The sequence below is a fragment of the Hypanus sabinus genome, chromosome 27 (assembly GCF_030144855.1).
Source record: "Hypanus sabinus isolate sHypSab1 chromosome 27, sHypSab1.hap1, whole genome shotgun sequence".
NCBI lineage: Eukaryota > Metazoa > Chordata > Chondrichthyes > Myliobatiformes > Dasyatidae > Hypanus > Hypanus sabinus.
In genome coordinates, this window is record NC_082732.1 from 29105693 (window position 1) to 29124191 (window position 18499).

The 18499-nt window shown below is 45.7% G+C and overlaps 1 protein-coding gene across 1 annotated transcript; it reads right to left on the bottom strand.

The window, feature by feature from the left end:
- Window positions 1-1224: 1224 nt before the first annotated feature.
- Window positions 1225-16368, bottom strand: LOC132381940 (tumor necrosis factor receptor superfamily member 9-like). The gene is made up of 7 exons (XM_059951651.1): window positions 16267-16368; window positions 13629-13739; window positions 12728-12871; window positions 10355-10442; window positions 7942-8087; window positions 4236-4370; window positions 1225-2988 (listed from the first exon to the last, which is right to left on the bottom strand). The coding sequence occupies exons 1-7, from the start codon at window positions 16337-16339 to the stop codon at window positions 2867-2869; spliced, it is 819 nt and encodes a 272-aa protein (XP_059807634.1). The 5' UTR covers window positions 16340-16368; the 3' UTR covers window positions 1225-2866.
- Between the last annotated feature and the right edge of the window lie 2131 nt (window positions 16369-18499).

The window sequence follows — 18499 nt, forward strand, 5'->3', positions numbered from 1 at the left end:
GATTTGCTATGAAGGCGCGGAGAAGGGATACAAGGACCCGTGTAAGTTTGTCCTGAGTTGCTGCGTTAACAGCGGACTCTTTGATCGACGGGTTGCTCCAAACACTAAAATGCCGCCGAGTGCTGCTGTGAGATTATCATCACGGTGAAAGACGTTCTTCAGTCTGCCTGAAGTGTGTTGGTCTTCCAGCAGGAGGGGGCTGCTGCTGAGCAGCATGTACCAGGCAGCAGAAGTACCTACTAAGTAATGCCTGAAGCTCAGTGCACTGCAGGAAAGGACCACAGTTTCAGCATCCCTCCGCTATGTGTCTGGTGGTGAAGCCCCACATACAATGGAAAGGTATATCACCCAGGGGAAGACACAAATAGCAACTTAGTTCTTTCGTGATACAGGGCCCTTCGAGCCGTGCCCCCCGACATCACCGATTTAACCCTAACCTAATCACAAGACAATTTACAATGACCTAGTATATCTCTGGAGCGTGAGGGGAACCCGGAGAAAATTCACATACAAAGACTCCTTACAGAGGATGCTGGGACTAAGCTCTGAAATAGCGTTGTGCTGACCGTGGCACCCTCTGCTTATGACTGGTCTAATCCCGTCTTCGAGCGTAACCCCTCTGCCAACAGGGAAAGGGGAAGGAGTGTTGGTGCAGGCGGTACAGGTCCAACCGGTCAGGGGGGCACAGTGAGTGTGAGCGGGAGCAGTGTCCTGGGACGACCGTGTCAACATCAAATGGTGCCATGAAGATGGGGGCACTCCCTGAAAGCTAAACGGTAAGTACAGTATTGGATTTGTGGTGCCTGGGTCTACCATTCTGCAGGATGGTACAGCTACTGCCATCCAGGGTACTTGGTAGCACGCATACACTGTCTTACTAGCCCAGACAAGCACCCTGGCCGAGACGGTCGGCGCAGTAAGAGATTTACCAAAGAGGCAGAAAGATCCTGGATGAAAGCTTTTCCCCTGTTATGGTATGGTCAGGAACCAATACGCACGACCTCTGAGAAGGCGGCGCTGGCTAACGAGATGGCCACAGCGCTCGTGTTTGCAGACGATGCACTGGCCAGTGTGTTAGCTGAGACGATGACTGTTCAGATGGTGGTCTTGCAGAATCGGAGAAAAGTGGAAATTGTGCTGTGATTGGATGGTGCTCAGGTTAAAGGGAAGTGTCACTCGATGAATGTATTGACCTAACGACATTAAGAATGCAAAGAGTTTGGCACTGGTTTTGTATATGCTATTTTATTATGAATAAAATCTATTTTTAAAATAAAATTTAAAAAGTAGACAGAGTGATCAAAGTTATCTTTCTCCACTCCACAGCAGACTCAACTCCCACATCCTCTCTAATGATCTGTCTCTCCCTTTCCTGTACTGACTGAATCTTTCCTGCAGTCAAGGACTCCGCTCTCTCTCTCCCACCTCCAGAATACCAGCCTCAACACAACAGACAGTTTGTATGATGTAAGGCAGGATGTTAGAGCTTCATCTTAAATACCAAGAGCCTCACTTTTCTCTGCTACAACACAGAGAGTACCTTAGGCCCTTCAGCCCACAAGATGCCAACCAAAATAAACCTACTCCATGATTAATCTAATCCCTCCCTCCTACATACCCCACAGCACTCATGTTTCTATCTTCTATGTGCCCACCGAGAAGTCTCTTTAGTATCCCTAATGTATCAGCCTCTATCAGCACTCCCAGCAATGTACTCCCGGCATTTAGTACTTTCTGTATATTAAAAAAAAACACATCTCTGGCATCTCCTCCAAACCTTCCTCAATTCGCCTTAAAAGTATGTCCTCTGGCATCAGTGTTTGCCACCCTGGGGAAAACCGTATCATTCTATTAATGCTTCTCATAATCATGATGGCTCCATTGGGCTGCTGCACCCCCCTCCCTTATCATCTGACACCCACTTTATCAACCTTATCCATTCCTTCCTTCAGCCAGCCTCTTGAACCAACTCCATAATTATTCCCACTCCTGGAACCATAACTCTGAAAAATTCTCCCTTGACAATACCAGAAGGCATAAGACCACAAGACATAGGAGTAGACTTAGGACATCCAACCCGCCCTCACTATTAGAAGCATTCTCTCTACGTTCACTCTATCTAGGCCTATCACTATTTGATAGGTCAAATAGAGATCCTCCCCCGCCCCCAGCATTCTTCTAAACTCCAGTGAATACAGGCCCAGAGCCATCAAACAGTCCTCATACGTTAACCCTCTCATTCCCAGGGCCGTTCGAGTGAACTCTCCAATGCCAGCTCATCTTTACTTAAGTAAGGGCCCAATTCAGCTCACAATACTCCAAGAGTGGTCTGACCAATGACTTGTAAAGCCTTGGCTTTACATCCTTGCTTCTATACTCTAGTCCCCTTCAAATGAATGCTAACATTGCATTTGCCTTCGATGCCTTCTCCAGCAGTTTGCTATCAATCAGAAGAGGGTGAGTAAAATATTCTCATCTTTCCCTGAATCTTCTGAATGTACTGTAGCTGTTACTTAACAGTTCGCCATCAGACTTGATCATGCAGAAAGAAACATAATTTACAGCATGTCTTTCATAAGAATCATTTTAAACATCATAATCTTAGAAACGGACAGAAATTGAGGGCCGGTGGGTGGAGGAGCCATCCATGACTGTGTATGATATTATTTTCAATCCTACAGAGTTATTGTCTGTAGCAATTTGAATCTGCTTTGCAAAGTATTTTGAACCAATTCTTTCTGGGAAGTTGCAAGCTGAGAGTGAAATGTAGACTGAAGGTTATTAACCTTGTGTTTCATTATTGTGCTGAGTAATGCTGCCCCAATCATTTCAAAGTCCCTGACCCTGCTTCAGGGTGTTGGCAGGGTCACTCCGGAGGTTTGGGAGTAGTCTCTTGCCGGAGCTGCCAGTCTCCAGTCTCCTCTTCTGGAGAGTGACAGCTGCACACGTCGATGTCCTTTGGCACCGTAAAGGTCAACGGAAAATCCTCTGAAATATCAAAGCAGAGAAGAATTTTAAAAAGTAATTCCAGTTTGCTGCTTGCGATTGCTTCTCATCTGAAAAATAAAGGTTCTTCCTAAAATCGCTCTTTAGCAAATTCCAACCATCTAGCCATTCCCTTGATTGAATGTAGAACCCCACGGTCTCCAGCACTGTTGGTGCAAAGCCCTGGAGTCCTTTCCAAGAGCTTGTTACCCCTTAAAACCCACCACTTTAATCATCAAGGATCTGCACCCAGGGTGGGGTGCTATTATGCAGGTGTAGTGGAAAGACCACAGACCAGTGATGTCAGCTGGTCCATGGCCCACAGAAACCCCTATCCACCATGCTTCACCATGTCTCTCCCTCGAATCCATTGGTCCCCATCTCCCATATGCATTCACCAACCTGTCCCGTTAAGGGAGCTGCTAATTTCGTACGGTGGTGTACGGAGACGAAAACAATCTGCCTACATCTTTTTTTATTAAAAAAGATTAGCTTTATCTGTCATGTGTACGTCGAAATGCATCATTTTGCCTCAATAACAAGCACAGTGAGGGCTGTGCTGGGAGCAACCCACAAGTGTCGCCATGCCCCCAGCGCCAGCATTTGGGCGCTACAGTTGTGTAGCATCAGTATTTGGAGTTCAGTTCCAACGTACATCCTCCCCAGAAACGTGGGTTTCCTCCCACATTCCAAAGACATACTGGTTAATAGGTTAATTGGTCATTGTGAACTGTGCTGTGATTAGGCTGAGGTTAAAATAGGGAGGGGGGTGCTGGGTGGTGTGGCTCACTGGACCAGAGGAGCCTGTTCTGTGCTGTATAGCATCCCCACAACTGATTAACACTAACCCTAACCTTATGTCTTGGGAATGTGGGAGGAAACCGGAGCACCAGGAGATGTGGTCACAGAGAGAATGTACAAACTTCTTACAGGCAGCGGTGGCAATCGAACGCTGATCAGTGGTCACTGGCACTGGAAAGCAACTGCAGTAACTGTCGCCCGCTAAAATCACATAAGCGAAGCTGATGGGCCTAAAAGACAATGGAACACCCCATTTCTCAAACACAGATTGCAAGGTGTGTCCAAGAGAGCTGGTGTGGGGTTTGCTTGTGGGCGTAGGCAGAGGGAAGCAGAGAGACATATTTGGAAGAGTTCAGGTATCTTGCACCTCCCGATCCCTCCTCGTTTATACTCAGCCAGCGTTTGTCCTGGGTGGGTTGAGAGGTGTGAGATGTTGAACATAAACTTACCAATGTTTTTCACAACCAGTTGGTCAGGGTCCTGCTTTCTCTTGGACTGTGCCATCATGAACAGCATGAATGGAATGAAGACACACGGCAGCAATATAATGGCAATAATTGCAACTATCCCATCGTTCTTGTTGTCTGGAGAGGGAACAGAGATCACGTTACATTTTGCAACTTCAAAACATTAAATTATTTCAAAGGAAGACACAAGAAGACTGGGAATACAGGTGTAACTTTGTCTTTAAGCAAGGCATGCACATATCACATGGTCATATGATGATATATGTAATTAATACTCATTAATTATTTAAAGGAACAAGAATGCTTAATCAACCAATATATACAAGATTACTCAAATAATATTGAAATATTAAGTACACAGCAATTCAGCCCACTAGTAATACAGCAAATAGTCCTCATGTTTTCTACACTAAGGAGGGAACGATTAAAATAATGTTCTGCAGCAAGTTGGAAACTGCCTTAAAATACAAATGGTTAAGGACACTGGATTCATTGGTTAACTTTGTCCATCAATCATACCTGATCACTGCACCAAGTTCAAGTTTATTGTTTACATGTTTACAGCCAAAAGAAACAACATTTCTCTAGACCAAGGTGCACAACACAATACATACAACTCAACACAACATATAAAGTAAGATTACTACAAATAATATGATTATATTCCAGATGACTGACACTTAGCATAAAATGCGTTTATGACACAAGTTAAAAAGTAAATAGTATAATGCTTCCTGATGAACGGGCTCAGCCCAACATGTTGACTGTTTATTCCTCTCCATAGATGCTGCCTGGCCTTCTGAGTTCCTCCAGCATTTTGTGTACTACTTTGAGTTCTAGCATCTGCAGATTTTCTTTTGTTTGTGAGTATAACACGACTGGTGCCTCATACATGATGACATCTGGGTAGTGACAGGAAGTTCATTAGTCTCAAGGCTTGGGGAAAGAAACTGTTTCCCATCCTAACCATCCTTGTCAGAATGCTACGATATTTCCTCCCAGATGGTATGGGGTCAAAGAGATTGTGGGACACATGGGAGGGATCTCTGACAATGCTGAGGGCCCTGTGTTCGCATCATTCCTGATAAATATCTTGGATTGAGGAGTGACCACAATGACTTTTGCAATCCTTTGTAGAGTCTTGCAGCCAGTTAATTTGCAATTCCCATAGCAGACGGTGATACAGTTGGTCAGGACACTCAATGCACTCCTGCAAAAATTGGTTGGAATGGGATAGAGGAAGCTTCACTCGCCTCAACCACCTCAGGAAACAGAGGCATTGCTGTGCTTTCTTGACCAAAGAGCTTCTGCTGAGGGACCAGGAAAGATTGCCCATTGTGAATCGTGTTTTGTTGTTTTGTGGCTGCCTGCAAGAGGTTGAACCTCAAGATTGTATATGGGGTACAGATTTTGATAACAGATGAACTTGAAACTTTTTTTCCCCCAAAAAAATCTGGTGCTCCTAACTCTCTCCAAGGAGTAACTGCTTATGTACAGCCTGCACCTTCCTAAACTCCACAATCACCTCACGTCTGGTGAATAAGCTTCCCACTGAGGAGAAACATGGTCCCATTCTGAAGATGGACAGTGTAGATTCGGAGATGATGTTTTCACTGCATGGGATGTCTAAGTCTCAAAGTAAGGGATCAGCCTTTCTAGACAGGTGATGAGAAAGTGTCTCCATGTAGAGCATGGTGAAGTGTTGCAATTCTCTATCCAGGAGGATTCTGGAAGCTCAATGACTGGGAATATTCCACATAGGGAGGGTTGGATTTTTGGATAGTTTGGAAGCAAATGTCAGGGGGTCATTGGCATGAAATTGACTCTGAGGCAAATGGTCAGACATGATCTTAATGATTGTCCAGGCAGGCATGAGAAACCAAATGATCTCCCCTGCTTTGATTTCTTATGTTCAAATCACTGACACACACTGCATCACTCCACTGGTCACGGGCTCTTAACATAAAAACTACCCATTTATCCCCGTTCTTTTCTATCTATTAACTAATCATCGGTCTACGGCAGTACACTATCCACAATCCCATGCTCTCCAATTTTGCTTAAGATCTTCTTGCCTGGTTTCCCAGAGAAAACTTTCAGAACATCCAAATATCTTACCCCAATATGCACCCTGCTATTTACAACCTCAAAAACAAACAGACGTCGGGTGTAATCAGCTTCCAGACCCTTTAATTTCTCCAGTAGTACATTTTTAACCAAAACTAATTTTCATTCATCTCCTCCTTTGCTCCAAACCTGTTCTCCACTATTCCTGGGAGGGTTTTAAGTGTCTTCTTCCATGAAGATAGAGACAAATAATTTGTCTAATTTTTCAATTGTTTCCCTTTCCCTGATATCATTTCCGCTATTCCAGTTTGCAAAGGACCCACACATTCTTCAGCTTTTTGTTTTACTCAATACACTTCTACAGAAACTTTTACATTTTTGAAAGTTTCAAGTTTTCCCATTCCTATATTCCACTTTCCCTTTCTCTACCAGTGCTTTGGTCTTCCTTTGCTAAATTCTGAACTCCTACCAGTCCTCAAGTTTACCACTCTTATAGGCAACATTTCCTTTGATCAAATGCTATCTTTAACTTCTTGTGTCAACTACAGCTGGGGCACTTTTCCTCTGGGTTCTTAGAAAGGGATATTGTACTATTTCTTTAAATTAAAGTTCCCATATGTTTTAATGTAGTCTCAAAATTAATTGTAGACAGATTATGCCTCATACCTTAGTAGTTGGCTTTAAATTTAAAGCCCCGATTTCAGATTGAACCAAATCATTTTCAATGCTTGTATAGAATTTTATCCCCTAAAGATTGTTCTCCCCTGAAGGAACCACAATTATTACTGATGCTTTCTCTTTGCCAAATACCAGATCAAAAAAAAGCCTGTAATTTCATTATTTCTTCAACATACCAAGCTAAATACATCAGTTCCAGTAAACCATGTGAATTAAAATACCCTACTATTAACCTTTGCTGTATGTTCCTCCAGTTTCTTGACGTTATCACACTCTACTGCTTGGGACAACTCTTGGCAATATCTTCTAATCCTTTGTTCAGGGGTTCCCAACCTGGGGTCCACAGACACCTCGGTTAATAGTAAGGGTCCACGACATAAAAAAGGTTGGGAACCCTTGCCTTGGTGCTTGTTTAAGATAGCATAAAGTTTTTGTTTTAATAGCCCTATAAGCACTATTAAAACAAAAACCACGCACTCTTGAAAGTTTCTTTCCCCCAGGCAGTTCATCTGAGCAACCATTCCAGATAGTCCCCCACTCCCCTCTATGTATTACCACTGTCACTGCACTGTAAGTACTTGAAACTACTCTTTATAATGCTGCTTACTTTGCAATACATGCTGGTACTTATGTATTTGTACACATTTTATTCCATAATCATACTTAAACCTCTTACTTATATAATTCTTTATAAATGTTGAACCTTGGCAAATAAAGATCATCATTCAAATTGACTAAGCTTTGTGATTTGCCAAGTAAGACCCTTTCTTTACCCTGCCTTCATTTACAGTATTGCCTCTTCCCCTTTCCCATTCTGTGATCTCCTCTAAAATTTAGTCAACCCTGATTGTTTTGGTCACTTTGCAACCTCACAGCAGGATGCAGTTTGTCCTACTCCATCGGGGCAGGTTAGCAACTGCACCTTTGGTTCAAGTGTTTCTACCTTTGTTCCTCGGATGGTCTGATGGTATCAGAGTTCTGTATTTGCCCCTTCCTTGGCTGGTTGTCGCCACTGTAGGGAAAGACCCACACGTTACATCCTCCGTCCTGGAGCCATTCCGCACCACCTGGAGACCTTTTGCTGAACAGCTAGAATGATAAACACCAAGAAGAGATTACAACACGTACAGTCTGCATCAGTGATCTCTGCTGGAAGACTGGAAACTTATGCAATGACTGGTCTTATCTGTAGGAGGTCTGATGTTTAAAGTGGTTATGATATTATCTGACTTTCTTTTACACTCCACAACACGTGTTTCCTGACTTTACAGTTACAGTATCATAAATATTATAGTTTACTCAATGGTGATGGTTAGATCAGCCCTCATTTCACTGTGTTGAAAGTGGGTAGTAGTGGAATATTTCAGTTTCTCTCAGCAGCGTAAGCGCTGGTCTATCAGTTCAAACGCAAATAAGATCAAGCATGGGTGTTTAAAGAGACGCCACTACAACCGCCCTCCACCCCACTTTAAAACTACCTAAGAGACCCTTTTAAAGGGGCACCGAAGCCACCCACGAGCTTCCCACGAATGCAGTATCTGGTACAGGAAAATAAGACAGGACATCCATTTACAGAAGATGACATCCAAACTACAATGGCTTACACTCAGTTCACACATCGTGCCTTTTCAGTTCCCTCACAATCACCCACCACCCTCCTTCAAACAAAATTGACCCAAGGTCCGCCAGATCTCTTCGTAATGACCCGTTATAAGGGACGTCACTGTCAAGCTACCTATCGACACTCCCGCAGGCACCATGAGTCCCACTCTCCAATGGCTTCCTTGTCCACTGCTCGGGTCAGCCGTTGGTGGGTTCAGCCCAGAGCTGGATCTCAATCAGGCTCAGCTGTAGACAAATAACGTGCCTGTCCTCTGACTTCCGACTGGCCCCCTAACCTGTGTCTGTCTTCTCCAGCCCCGCCACCCTCCTCCCATGTGCCCCACTCTGATATTCCTCATTCAGAGGGGTCTCACCCTCCCCAGCCTGTGACTCCTTTCTCCTCCAGTCCCAACTCATGCCTCCATCCCAAATCAGTCCATAGTCACTGGCCACGCTATCAGTCTCTTCCATCTTAGCCTCAGGAATTCCCTTCCCAGATATAACCACATCCAAACCAGAACCAGATTTAATAGCAGCAGCATGTGTTATGAAATGTGTTGTTTTGTGGCAGCAGTACATAATAATAAAAACTGAATTAAAGTATATATGTTAAAAAACGTTAAATTAAGCAGTGCAAATAGAGAAAAAGAAAGCAGTGAGGTAGTGTTCACAGGTTCAATGTCTATTCAGAAACTGGGTGGCGGAGGGGAAGAAGCTGTTCCTGAACTGTTGAATGGGAGCCTTTGGGCTCCTGTACCTCCTCTCTAATGGTAACAATGAGAAGAGGACATGTCCTGGGCATTGAGAGTCCGGAATGATGAATGCCGCCTTTTTGTGGCATTGCTCTTTGAAGATGTCCAGGATGCAGGACAGACGAGCCCGTGATGGAGCTGAATGAGTTGACAACTTTCTGCAACCCTGTGGCAGCACCCCCCCCCCCGATAAGAACGGTGATTAAGCCAGCTGAAATCTGCTGTCCTCCCTCTCCTCCCACTTGCCCCTCACCAACCAGTTCATCACCTGCTTTTGTGGCTCCAGGGCAAATGCTAGCACAGCTCTGCCGAGATCTCTCGGATTTTTATTGCCTTCAATTTGACGTGCTTTCTATGGCCACTGAGACTTCCTCCAGGAAATCTGCACTTCCTAGGGCCCAACCACATACCTCCTCTCTCACACCGTCTTTCCTCATGCTCTCTGCACACCTCTGAGTAGGAACTCACTCAGTCCAGGGTTTGCAGACACCATCCTCTGTATCAGAGTACATGCCCCCTCACATACCCCCTCACCCACACCGAACTCACTCTGTCCAGGGTTTGCAGACACCATCCTCTGTATCAGAGTACATGCCCCCTCACATACCCCCTCACTCACTCGGTCCAGGGTTTGCAGACACCATCCTCTGTATCAGAGTACATGCCCCCTCACATACCCCCTCACTCACACCAAACTCACTCAGTCCAGGGTTTGCAGACACCATCCTCTGTATCAGAGTACATGCCCCCTCACATACCCCCTCACTCACTCGGTCCAGGGTTTGCAGACACCATCCTCTGTATCAGAGTACATGCCCCCTCACATACCCCCTCACCCACACCGAACTCACTCTGTCCAGGGTTTGCAGACACCATCCTCTGTATCAGAGTACATGCCCCCTCACATACCCCCTCACTCACTCGGTCCAGGGTTTGCAGACACCATCCTCTGTATCAGAGTACATGCCCCCTCACATACCCCCTCACCCACACCGAACTCACTCTGTCCAGGGTTTGCAGACACCATCCTCTGTATCAGAGTACATGTCGTTCTCACAGTCCTTACACTGGGTTTCCTTAAATGAATTGCCTGATGGAGAAAACCAGAGAAGATTCAGTTAACTGTGCCGCCAAGACCTGGTGGCAGAGATTTATTTTGAAATATTTACTCCCCACTCTGCTACACATGGGGTTAAAGCGAATGCTTTGTGGAGGAACTAGCAGAAGTCAGATGGACTATAAAAACTGTGATAATCCATTACACGGGGCCAGAGCAGATACAAGAAGGGACGATGTCTCACAGAAGGAGTGCAACAGAGACCAGGTCACACAGGGGAAGTTTGTTTTATATACTAGGATCAACTCACATGCAGGGGACGAGATACAACAGAGACCAATCCGGATGGAGGGCGTACAACAGGGACCAGGTCTCACTGAGCTACAAGGCAGTGGTGGGAGAGGGGGGAAATTGATCTCACCAAGCCGGTTCAGAAATGTTAGGCCTCCAGGAACCAATGTTCCCTGTAATTTTTAATGAACAGTGTGTGCAAAAATCTTCTGCCACTGGGCAAATTTTTTGCCCAGTGACAACAACATGTGTGCACTGATTAACTTCTTCAATAAAAACACTATAAATGAGCCAGATCTAAAAATCTGCAGACAAATCATCGCCAACCCCACATTGTCAACAGCATCTGCATCAGAAACCAGAAAAGGAAAAGTGGTTGTGAGGATTGTGAAATATACTTAACATGCCAATGAGGCAGAGGGTGACAGCCTTTTGTGCGCAGTTTAAATTCCTTTGTGCTCTAGTAGCAAAATATGTGTGCGTGCGCACAGTTCCACACCTTAGAGGGATCATTGCCAGGGACGTCCATTTAGAACAGAGATGAAGAAAAATTTCTTTAATCAGTGCATGGTGAAATCTGGAGAATGGGGTTGAGAGATAATAAATCGGCCATGATAGAATGGTGAAGCAGTCTCGATGGGCCAAATGGTCTAATTCCGCTCCTATGTCTTATGGTCATATAGAATGGCCTCACAAGTTGGAGGTGAGGGTTCCACCAAGTGGTACATAAGGATACAGAGACTGGGATTAGGACCACTTGAAGTGATCTGAAGGTTGGGGATTAGACAGGGTGAATGCCGGGGTCAGAGTTGTGGACAGTGATTTGGAGGTTACAGAAGTTTACGAGCTCCAGGATCAGTTATGTGCAAAAGGAAGATCCTAACCACACTGTTGATGCAACTGTGTGAAGGAATCCAGCGGGCCCAAAGAAACAGATGGGGTTCTGTTATAGAATGCCAGAGACATCAAAACTTCCACTTCCATAATTAACTCTTCTAACATCCCACTCAATCATGGGAGCAATGGAAATCTAACAGTGGGATCTATGGATGGTCCACACGGCAAGATGCTAGAACATGGACTCCCAGCCGAATAATCCAGTGTTCAATACCCTCTCCAGTGCCCTTAAGACCTGACCTGAGCCCATTTTCTGTCCCAAACCCAGCTGCCAGCACCACCACCATGACTGAGTCACAATCGAACTCGGACAATATAGAGCAAGCAGTACTGATGGCAGTGGAACATTTTCACCTACTTACATGAGTCCATTGGCCAGAAAAGGAAGTGGCTTTGGTGACGATATGTTCTGTCAGAAACTTTTCAGCAGGCTGTCACGTCTGCACCAATAACAGTGCACCCAGGAGCCTCTTACGCCTCTCAGGGTTCAGTGGTGAGAGACAATAATTGGGGCCAAATGTTAAGTTCCGTTCTGGTGGTCCAACCCAAAACGAGTAGCAGGTCAATAATATCCCAAAGCAGACTCATTGGTTCACTCATCATGCAAACTCTGGGACTGAGTACGCTGACCAGATAAGGTCTCATTGCAGGATTCTGATTGGACAGAAACCACCAGATAATACTCCAATTCTATTCACTGTACTTAACAGGCAATCCTCAAATTATTAAGGATTATACAGATTTTATTCTTGTACACTTGTGAGGTAAGGGCATCACTGCAAAGGGCAATGTTTTTACTGTCCACATCTTATTGCCTTGAGAAGATCGTTGTGAACATCTTAAAATTTTATTTTTAAAACCGTCACTGTCCTTGTGGTGAATGCAATGGGTAGGAATTCAATGACCCACAGGCAAGGAAAGACTTCTGAGAAATTTCCATGTCAGGATGGTGCATGAATTGGTGAGGAATTTCCCAGTAGATTGTAGATTTGAGAAGCGCCTATCAAATGGACAACATTCATGTTGTATAGGAGTCTGCTAATCAAACTTGTAAACTGTCACAACATCTCCAGAGTAGCTAATAAGCATGAACAGATATTTCAGAACAAGACAGGTCAGAAGAGCCTTACCTTTTTGTGTTACCTCCTGTCCTTTCTTACACTTCCTTTGGGGCTTGCAAGATTTACAATCACTCCTTGTACACATGAAGCCCTGTTTACAACCACAGACGGTGTTGGCGGTCGCCAAGCAGGGATGTAGGATTTCAAATTGACCTTTCCAAAGCAAAAAAAGGTGTCACTGGCAATTGTTGAAAATGAATGAAGGTTGTAAACCTGAAATGCTAATTCTTGCTTCCCTCTCCGCAGCTGCTGCCTGACCGGCTGAGTATTTCCAATGCTCTCTGTTGTTCTTTCAGTATTGAAATACTGAGATATTGTGGGAGATGGGGGGAGAATTAAAAAATACAGGGCAGGGGGGATGGGTGGAAGGACGGGGGGTGGAAAGGAGGGAGGGATGGAAAGGAGGGGAAGGGGTGGAAAGGAGGGGAAGGGGTGGATAGGAGGGAAGGGGTGGAAAGGAGGGGCAGGGGTGGGAGGGGGGAAGAGGGTGTGAGGGAGAGAGAGGGGGGAGGGTAGGAGGGGGTAAATGTGAGTTGGTGTTCACCAATAATGCTGTAGGAAATACGGACCCAGGCCAGAGTGTCATGAAGCTTGCTGATACACCAGCAAGTTACCTGGAATTACATCATTTCTCATAGGATGAGAATAGGCAGCAGTGGTTGTATCTCTGGGACTGGAGTACTGCATAGCAATTCTTTCAAGGCACCTCTTATCTTCCTTCCCTCTTCTTATCTCATCCCTTCTTTCTTCTTTTCCTCCTTAACACTCTCTCCCCTTTCCCCCCATTCCCGTTTCCTCTTCTGCAAGCCTCCCATTTCCCATCACCACACAGCTCCTTCCCCATTTCCCCTTTAGAACAAAGACCCTATGCTACTGTCCAACCCAATATGCTTGCATCTGAGGCACCCACCTCCTGTACACATGTGGCACCTCTTGCACTGGCTGTTGTTGTTCGGCTGGTCTGTGTACGTTGTTGCTGGGCAAATTTTACACTGGTCAGTGTGAATATCCCGAAATGAGCCTGTCAACAAGAAAAGATATTTACTGTTAGTTTTGCTGACCAGGACCAATTTCTTTTCAGATCCCTGTGTAATAAACCCAACCACCCACCATGCAGTACTTCACACAAACTCTCTCCTAATCCTGGCCCAGGGGCATGAAGGATATTCGGAATCAGTCAACCACTAGTCAGAAAGCTGACATAGCCAGACTAGGCCAGGGCCAGGGGTGTCACCTTTTCCCTGCCTAAACCTCCTCCGTATCTGAGCCCGCTCTTGCCTGAAAAACCCACGGGCATGCAGGTGCAAGTGGCACGCGATGGTAATCGTGGAATTTTAAAATAAGCCAGGATCATATTTACTCTTTCAGATCTGGGATTGGAAATGAATCCTTTTCTAGCAAGGGAGGGAAGGAAAACTCCCAGAGATTCCCAACTCATTCACAGAGGGTGTATTTTCACTTAGCTGAGCTACTAAGGGTCCATCTCTCCCACCTTCCTCCATCACTCGTCCACCTCATCAACTGCCTCTCCTTCCCTTGCAAAATGTGGAGGGTCAGTTGTGGTGAAGCAAAATAGTTCTTCATTCTCAAATGATTTCCAGAATGACCCCTCAATAGGCTTGTCATACCTGGAGTGGTTCAGGAGAGATGAGGGCACAGTCTCTGCTGGAAATTCCTAGGCCATACGTATATTTAAGGCAGGGGCTGGCAGGTTCTTGAATGGTCGGGGCGTGAAAGGATACGGGGAGAAGGCACGGAGACTGGGGCTGAGAGGGAAAATGGATCAGCCATGATGAAATGGCAGAGCAGACTCAATGGGACGTGGACTAATTCTGCTCCTATATCTTACGGTCTTATACTGAGGGAATGTTGCACCCTCTCTAGTGAGACGCTAAACTGACAGCCATGTGTCGTCTTAGCTGAAATCAGGTATCTATTTCAAACGTGATTTCTCCCCATATCACTGCCTACAATTTGTTCCTGACTGGGAAGATTTTCTGGCCACTATAGTGCAGTCAGGTCTCATCTTGCTGTGCTCAAACTGACAGCTGTCTTTCCTCATTAAGTAGAACTGAAGTAGATACTTCATTGGCTGAGGAGTGGAGTGGGGCATCCCAAGGTTGTGAAAATGCAGAAATGCAAATTCTTTCCTCCTTTGACTTTTTTAAAGACAGATCCCTCACTGGCAAAATTTTCAAAACTTTCTTTTGGAAAATCAGATTGAGAAAAAATAGCTCTTACAATATATAAATAAATAATCTCAGGTCAATAATTAATCATGAAACCCCTAAAAACTCCCTGCAAGAAGCTTAGTCAGTGAGATATGTGGTTCATCCTCCCAGCTGCCAGCTGTGCAATTCAACCCTTCAAACACACCCCCACCTCAGGGTTTCTCTTCACCTACCCCAGCTGCTCAACCCCTCCAACCTTGCATTCACCTCTTTGCCCCTGCACCCTTCAGCAGACCCTGAACTTTCTGTGAACCCTCAGCTCGGTATCAGCCCTCCCCCTTCACAAACCGATGGAGAGCCGCCACCAACCCTCCTTGAACAGCAACCCCTTCCACAGCACCTCACAACTGCAGCGGCCAAAGACAAGCATTGCTAAAGCCCAGCGATTGCAAATAGCAACATTGTACCTCAGTTAAAAATCCAACAAAGTTCATTAGGTCCACTGTTGTCTTCTTTGTCGTTCACCCCCCCCCCCCCACCCGCCCCCCGCGTCTTTACTCATCAGGATCGGGCTGCAAGACTCACTGGATAATATGATCAATCGTTCACGGCACAAAGGGGACAGCGCCGAAATAAACAAGACGGAGAAATTAGACAAAGGCGCATTATTCAACATTTTCCTTCAGAACCCAAGGTGAGGAGTTTATCTTCAATATGGTCTCTCTCCAGTGTAAACAACTCTTTTACATTTATGAATGAAAGGTCCCGTCTCTCTTTCCAAAATGAAGAGGGAGCTCTCCAGTGTCGAAGGAACAATCGCATATCGGCGACCGATTGATTATATTTCCTCTGATTGTTGTAGTCTGAAAAATGCGCAACAATAGAACCCCCCCCCCCAAAAAAAAAGATTGAAAGCCCGAAGATAGAATTCGCTGGCACGCTGGTCGGGATCTGCAGAGAGAGGTTTCAACTCAATCTTCCCTGTGGTCGCCGAGAGAAGATGTGAGACCGCGGCAAGGAAAATAAAGCGAAGTGGGCAGGAAACTAAAACAGAGAGGCCGCGGATTTGGAAACCTGGAATAAAAGCGCAACAGGTCGGGCAGAATCTGCGAGAAAGAAACAGCTGATGGAAGACCCGCGCTTCTCTCTCCCTACACGCTGCCCGGGCTATCTGTACCACTTGCCGTTCAGCACCTCTGGCGAAGAACCGACAGCGTGATACACTGTAAGCCAAACACTGATCTGCATTTACAGTTTGGCGTTTCTCCTGCCCAGCCGTGCATCACTCAAACGCTGAGCGGATAAATTCGAAACACCCGAAGCGTCAAGGACAGAGACAATCCTGAGATGGCAAGAAGGAGCTGTACATGTCCCTACCTGGAGGGCAGCTGCTCTGAGCGAACACAGTTGTCAGCACGGCGAACAGAACCACACAAGGTCCCATCTCCATCCTACCTGAAGGCGCCACACAGCAGACTGAGTAAAAACTTATCCCCCTCCCCGTGTTTAATCGGGTGTGACGTATATGAGGCGGGAATTCCCTCGGTCAGTGACTCCGCACGAGCGATTCTCACACAAACAAACTGCAACAGGCTCCGGCCCCCGCCACCCCGTACCCCGCCAAGGGGGGGGGGGGGTTACTCGCTGAGCCCCTCTCTTAACGCAGTACCCTTCTCCGGGTCTTCGGGTCAACGCTGTTCCGCGGAATTTCCCTCCAATTCGACCTGGCATTTCCAGTAAACTCAATGATAGCAAGTAAGAGATATTTAATGTGAATATTCAGGGACCCTGATGACAGTGGGCGTAGATTCCGAACATTCTTGTAATCTGGTCCAGCGCACATTCCCCGGAGCTTCCTCGTTCTCTGTATGAATGAGACCGTCCAGCTCCCGGACAAGAGACTGACTCAAGGCCACCCACCCGTCCCGTGGGGTATATGTGAAAAGTCAGATGGAATAGTTAGGATGAAGTTCTGTGGTCACCCGCAGTCAGATACATTACCTAGCGAATATTCGACGGCTTGGTGCCTGCACGTTCTAACCTAAACGCGGGACAATTTACAATGTCCAAATAACCTACTAACCTGGTTATTAGGACAGTACGTTGGACTGTGGGAGGAAACAGCAGCGCGCAGAGGAAACCCACGCGGTCACGGGGAGAATGTACGAACCCCTTACGGGCAGTGACAGGATAGGCGCCCACCTCGCTGGTATTGTAATGCGTACTAACCACAACGCTACGGTTCTTCCAAGACTGCATAGCTATTTCTCTCTCCACATTCCACATGTCCTTACAATGCGGAAGAAAGGCAGTCAGAAAAGTTGTAAAAATTGGTCAGCTCCATCACGGGTTCTAGCATCCAGAGTATCAAGGATCGATGCCTCAGGAAGGCAGCGACCATTATTAAAGGTCCCATCACCCAGGACATGCCCTCTTCTTATTGCCACTATCAGGAAGGAGGTACACACTCCACACACGCAGTGGTTCAAAAACAGCTTCTTCCCCTCTGCCATCCGATGTCTGAATGGACATTGAACCCATGAACACTACTTCAGTACTTTTTTTTCCACTTATTACTGTTTTTGCACTATTTATTTTAACTTAACTATTTAATATACATATGTACTTACTGTAATTCGTGTTTTCTATGTTTATCATGTATTGCAACCCCATTAGCTGCGGCTAACAAATTTCATGACAAATGCCAGCGATATCAAACCCAATTCTGATCAAGATCACCACTGATATGACCCTCTGCCCCCACATCTGACAAAATGAGAATTCCTGCACTTAGATTGAGTGGGGGAGGGGCAACGAACAGTTTTCTTAAAAAGTTAATTAGTCTCTTCCTTTCTAATTATCTCAGCCTCCCCCTCCCATCTTTGTTTCCCCTTCTTTCACACAAATAATCTCGCTTTCTAAAATGCATCACAGTTTTCTGCTTCCAAAACACTTATGGCAGGAGTAAGCTCCATACTTTCATTACTCTCTGAATAATGGTTTTGACCTTGAATTCTTTATTTTACTTGATACAGTATGTTTTATTTTATGGTTGCTGCCTTGACTTTGCTCAGCTAGCACAGGGATTTTTTTTTGCATGATCTACACTGTCAACCTATTTTGTCTTTTTAAAAGTCACTTAGCTCCACCCTCAGCCTTCCTTCTCCTGAGGGCAGGGATGCTGGTTGTGCTAGCAACAATCTTACACTCAACGTCAGCAAGATGAAAGAGCTGATTGTGGACTTCAGGAAGGGTAAGATGAAGGAATACACACCAATACTCATAGAGGAATCAGAAGAGGAAGAGAGTGAGCCATTTCAAGTTCCTGGGTGTCAAGACCTCTGAGGACCTAACCTGGTCCCAACGTATCGATGCAATTATAAAGGAGGCAAAACAGTGACTATACTTCATTGGGAGTTTGAAGATACACTCAAAAACTTCTATAGATGTACCATGGAGAGTATTCTGACAGGCTGCATCACTGTCTGGTATGGGGGGTGGGGGGGGGGTGCTACTGCACAGGACCAAACAAAGCTGCAGAGGGTTGTAAATTTAGTCAGCTCCATCTTGGGCACTAGCCTACCAAGTACCCAGAACACCTTCAAGGAGT

What these genes read in the sequence shown, in the direction of transcription:
- LOC132381940 (XM_059951651.1), bottom strand. Translation starts at nt 16,339, where the DNA reads ATGGAGATGGGACCTTGTGTGGTTCTGTTCGCCGTGCTGACAACTGTG. An exon ending in GTCTGCAAACCCTGGACAGA is followed by an intron (nt 8,088 to 10,354) that starts GTGAGTTCGGTG and finishes TTATCATTCTAG; the next exon opens with CTGTTCAGCAAAAGGTCTCC. An exon ending in AGACCATCCGAGGAACAAAG is followed by an intron (nt 4,371 to 7,941) that starts GTAGAAACACTT and finishes TTCCCTCTCCAG; the next exon opens with ACAACAAGAACGATGGGATA.